The sequence below is a fragment of the Hippoglossus hippoglossus genome, chromosome 5 (assembly GCF_009819705.1).
Source record: "Hippoglossus hippoglossus isolate fHipHip1 chromosome 5, fHipHip1.pri, whole genome shotgun sequence".
NCBI classification, from domain to species: Eukaryota; Metazoa; Chordata; class Actinopteri; order Pleuronectiformes; family Pleuronectidae; genus Hippoglossus; species Hippoglossus hippoglossus.
In genome coordinates this window covers 30,404,066-30,409,000 of record NC_047155.1, presented here as the reverse complement: position 1 = coordinate 30,409,000, position 4,935 = coordinate 30,404,066, and the positions used below count along the sequence as shown (strand labels likewise).

The 4,935-nt window shown below is 39.7% G+C and overlaps 1 protein-coding gene across 1 annotated transcript; it reads right to left on the bottom strand.

Annotated features, from left to right (window-relative positions):
* Window positions 1-260: 260 nt before the first annotated feature.
* Window positions 261-4,447, bottom strand: tp53rk (TP53 regulating kinase). The gene is made up of 2 exons (XM_034586859.1): window positions 4,190-4,447; window positions 261-861 (listed from the first exon to the last, which is right to left on the bottom strand). Exons 1-2 carry the CDS (start codon window positions 4,410-4,412, stop codon window positions 374-376), a joined length of 711 nt encoding a protein of 236 aa, XP_034442750.1. The 5' UTR covers window positions 4,413-4,447; the 3' UTR covers window positions 261-373.
* Window positions 4,448-4,935: the final 488 nt, after the last annotated feature.

Sequence of the window (4,935 nt, the reverse complement as noted above, 5' to 3'; positions counted from 1 at the left end):
TTAAGGCAGCCTTTATACGCCGCAACTCGATTACTGCAGGCTACATACATTTTTACCACAGGCCAATTACACAGCCCATTCAAACAGGTATGTTTAGAATGGCCAATGCATTAGTTACTTGTAATATTGCACATGATGAAGGTGATGGGTGTCCCACTGAAGGGAAAGTAGTCTCTCTTTTTGTATGTGATACTTTGGTCTGATATGCCATATTACATGGTCCATCTTCTTTTGTTCAGCCCGTTATGACAACAGAAAACTGGTTTTCTATAAAATACTTTATTTTTGTTATTACTACACATACAACTGTTTTATGCACAATAACAGCTTTATATTTGTAGGATGTTTTCAGAAACATAATTTCCAGAGAGACTTATCCCACCATTGACCTCTTTCTCCCTCTCAGCCGGACCTCATCAAGCTTCTTAATGACTGCTGATGACTTCTTAGAAGATGCCGTGTAGCTCTTCAACAGCTTCTGGAACAGAGCCTCTGTGTTGGGGTGGGTACTGAGGAAAGCCTTTTCCAACACATACAAGTCCACCCCCTTATCCTCTGGCAGAGAAGAGATGTAGCTCAAACCGAAGTCAATAAGGACCAGGTCTGACTCTTTGTCTTCCTGGCCGCGCCTCAGAAGCATGTTGGAGGTGGTCAAGTCTCCATGGATGACGTCCTCATCATGCATTTTTGCCAGGATCTGGCCCACTCGCTGAGCCAGCTGCTCAAGTTCATGGTCCTCACAGGAATCTGACTGCTGAGTGAATGCAATGTGGTCACGCACAGTCAAGGAACCCAGGATTTCCTCCAAGAAAATACAGTGGAAGGTGTAGTCCACAAAGTAGACTACAGGGGCAGATATGCCTGAGGGGAAGAGAAGGAAATTGATTATTCAAAAAGTATAGCTTGAAAGCTACAAAAGTTAATAAACTGTAAACTGTGTTTTCAGTTTTTTCCCTTTCTTTTCTTTTCACAGGATATAGCTGGGATTATCCTTTGTGGTGCAACTGTTGACAAATCACATGAAGTCATACTGTAATTATTTAACAAATGACACAGGCGCATAGGGTTCATCTGTGTCAAATCATCACACTTGTTGCACAAATTGCTTGCCTGGAGTAAGGCTGCTCAAAACAGATTTATGACTAGCAAAGTATTTAGGGTGAATTTAGGGGCAGAAGGGGGTCAGCATGCAACTCATTAACCTATGTCCCTCTGCCTCCACATTTCTTAGAGAGGGGCCATAAAATCAACATTCCACTCTGAACTGAAAACCAGCAAATTTTATTTAATGTTTGAAGCAATGTGAGAATCATGTTCACAGTGGCTAACCCTTGATGCCTTTAGCACATTTATCAACCCCTCTCTCACTTCTGATACTGTGGGGTAACCCCACAATTGAATGTTACATTTTTGACAGTTACTGTACCTGGTCAATTTTGGGTTCCACCTCATCAAAGGAGGTCTAATTTTGACATAGTAAGGTGAGCTTACTGTTCAACTGCAAATCAATTCCTTTAGGGGCTAACTACACTAAAGTTACAAACTTCTGGAGTCTGCTGAATGGCGACCCTGACGTTCACCTCCCCAAAAATGTAACTACGCGTCTAGGCAACACAGACTGCAAGGTCAGCTCCAACTCCATCACGATCCATTTAAGGTGTGCCCCTGAATTTTCTGCTTGTGCTCCTAAAATTTTCAGTAAGGCGCTACAATGCTCCTAGTAAAAAAAGTTAGTCTGGAGCTAGGGCTGGGCGATATGGAAAAAAATCTTATCATGATAATTTTTTGAATAATAAAAATCAAATCAGCGCCACTGCACAGAGGCGCATTACTCTGTGCATGAACGCGTTCAATGAACATATGAATGAATCAGTTTACATATGATAAAAGTGAGAGTGAACACCACTCACGTTTTACGTCACTGATGATTATTATATATCATTGTTTTATGAAAATGTATATGAGACAATATATAATACAAGTTGTAAAATTTAGTTTTTATTGTATTACAAAATGTCTGTTAGAGGAGATATGTTAATTGAGCAGTTAAGACTGTTTTTGCTACGGTAGAAGGTGAGCCATATATACTATTTAATATCTACATGTTCCGCAGCTCGCCTTCCCACGGATATCGCCATGTTGCATCGCCATACTGCTACATACTGACAGAGTGCTCAAAAATATGAGGAAATTAGAAATGTTTTAAAAACACACACATAATTACAGTTATCACTGTTATTAACATCGTTGTTGTTACTAATATGATGTTATTTATTGGTCAGTTTGATTGTTGTACAACGTTATGGTCATTGACTTGAACATAAAACTTGTTTTCAATCACATGACTATTATGTTATGTTGCGCAAAATCTGACTTACGTGCTGACTTATCCTTTACATACACCTAACAAGCACACAATAAAGTTCTGATTTGCCGCGGTGGGCAGTAGGGATAAACACTAAAACTCCCAGAAGGGCCAAGGTAAGGTTAGTGTCCATAAAAGCTAACCTAACTTTAAAATCTTTGCGCTGGGGCAGAACTCTTTTTGTCCCGTGTAACGGTGGCTTTTACTTTCAAACTACAGCATAGCCTAAAGGAATATAAATGATCACTGTGTCTTACTGCTTCACACTGCTTCTTTCTTGAATTTGCAGTTGTTTGGTTGTGTTAAGAACAACACTGATGAATGGTAAACACAATGCAACTGACATGGATAGACATTACTCTGGAAGAAAGACTGGGAATTGTGTGGCCACTCTACTTAACATTCAGCGTAGAAGGAATCAACACTGTTTGGCGATTAGAAACATAAAACTATCTCAGTACTAAAAGATATTTTTATGGTAGGACACTGTACATACTGTATTTTCCCGTCAGCGTTAAATTCACTGCCTTATTTTGCAGCAAATTAATGCTCAATTTAAGACAACTTGTGACCTTGATTTGTTGATTTTAATTTAAGACTTTTTAAGGAGCCGCGAGAACCCAGAGAAGGTTCTTATGAAAGGTTTGTAGGACATTTTCTAACAGAAATTACATTGAATGGAGGATAAAACTTATACTCACTAATAATACTACAGAAATACAAGGGAGTGTGCAAAGACATCATCACAGAGGCGGAAACGCTGTCCCACAGACATTCATACAGTGCATCAATTGGCAGAACCTTTTTCAATTAGGGGCAATTCGGGGTTCAGTATCTTGACTAACGACACTTCGGCATGCAGATGGGAAAGACTTGGATCATACCGCTGACCTTCTGGTTAGAGAATGACGACAGAAACGATGATGGCATTATCTCCAGGATGAAAATCTCTGCAAAGAGACAGTTTCAGACCTACGCTGAAGTCTCCAGTTGTCTGCTAAACAGGTAATTTTACCAGATAAATATTAATTTCGGCTTGTTGTTGATATATCAGTTTTACTACTTTGCATCAGAAATACAATGTTTGTATTCAGTCGATTGCTGGTTTAGTAACAGTTATTTTTACGGATAGATCCATATTGTCATCTAATTATGCCCAAGATTGTGCTTGTTGAGACATCCTCAATTTATTTAGTTTAAATATACGGATTGAACTCTGGACGTTGAGACTTTCCTATTTTTTGGTTATTTTTGTTTGCGTTGTTTTATGTGAAGTCAAGTCCAACGTGTTCTTTAGTGTTCTTCTCTTAACTGCTCCTATTTTTTTTAACCTAACAACAATAACAGGTTTACATGTCAAAATATCCATGTTACTTACTATCCCAGTATTCATATAGTTACATTTTGGTGGTGTCTCTGGCATCTTACGGTCAGTGACTGACGTGCACTGTACAGCTAACAATACAGTAACATTACTAAGTCAGTAAACACGAGGCTGCACTATGAACACCACTGTGCGTTGTACTTGTCGTGTTGATTTTATGCAAAGCACATAGAATATAGTTTTTGTTTTATAAACAAAAACCTGCAAGGCCACCGTAGCTATCTTCTCGCACGGAAGTGGAGGGGGTGAAGCGAGGTTCCACACTTTACCTTTAAGTAGGAACCTATACCGTAAAACCTCGAATAGACAAGCATTACATTCAGCAGCCGACATTTGACCGCAGTCTGGTGAGTGCACGGCCCGCATTTCCAAACTAAGGACAGTGGTGTTCATGTTATATAAAAAGTTGTACAAAAGATTGAGGATGCTGTCAAACGTACCTGCCCTCCGGCAACGCAGTATGGAGCGGACCTCCTGCACCGTCCTGCGGTGAGTCAACTTCTCGTCCAGTCCTGGGTGTCTGTAGCGTTTTGCAAACCTTTCTTTCACTATCACAGACCTTCCGAGGAATTGTGCCCGGTACACTCGGGCTTCCGCTCCTTGTTTTAATAACTCTGCTTTTCTGAGTAACTCATGAATCACCCCACTTCTCTCCTTCGCCATGTCGTCGTCTTCTTCTTGTCCTGGTGTTTATTGGCGGTTGGCAAACCAGGTTATAGCTGCATTAGCGCCACCTTCTGGGCTGGAGTGTGGAGCAGCAGATTGGCTGTAAACTAAACTAAAATGAAATGTTTTTTCTCTTAAGACCTGTTTCTCTTGAGTAGTTCATTAGAAGATTATGTATATTCCTTGGTGTTTTTCCTAACACATTTTCTGATGTAATATTTGGCTTTTCGTCTTTTAATCCTGATATTAATTCCCTTCTTTGTTCATTATATTTGTTACACTCTATCAATTCATGAGTGACACTGTGTGTGTTCATGATTGTTTTTTTGCAGTGTTTGCAGAGTCAAGTTGGGTGCTTGTTTATTTGATGACGTCTATCATTTAATCCTGTATGACCAATTCTCAGACCAGTAATGACTTTCTCTCCTCTGCTCCACTCACAAGTGCCTACATGTTTTTAAATTCTGTACAAATGTCTTTCTATGTCATTTAAATCCCAGTATTCTTGCCATATTTTGTG

What these genes read in the sequence shown, in the direction of transcription:
- tp53rk (XM_034586859.1), bottom strand. Translation starts at nt 4,412, where the DNA reads ATGGCGAAGGAGAGAAGTGGGGTGATTCATGAGTTACTCAGAAAAGCA. An exon ending in ACTGCGTTGCCGGAGGGCAG is followed by an intron (nt 862 to 4,189) that starts GTACGTTTGACA and finishes TCTTCCCCTCAG; the next exon opens with GCATATCTGCCCCTGTAGTC.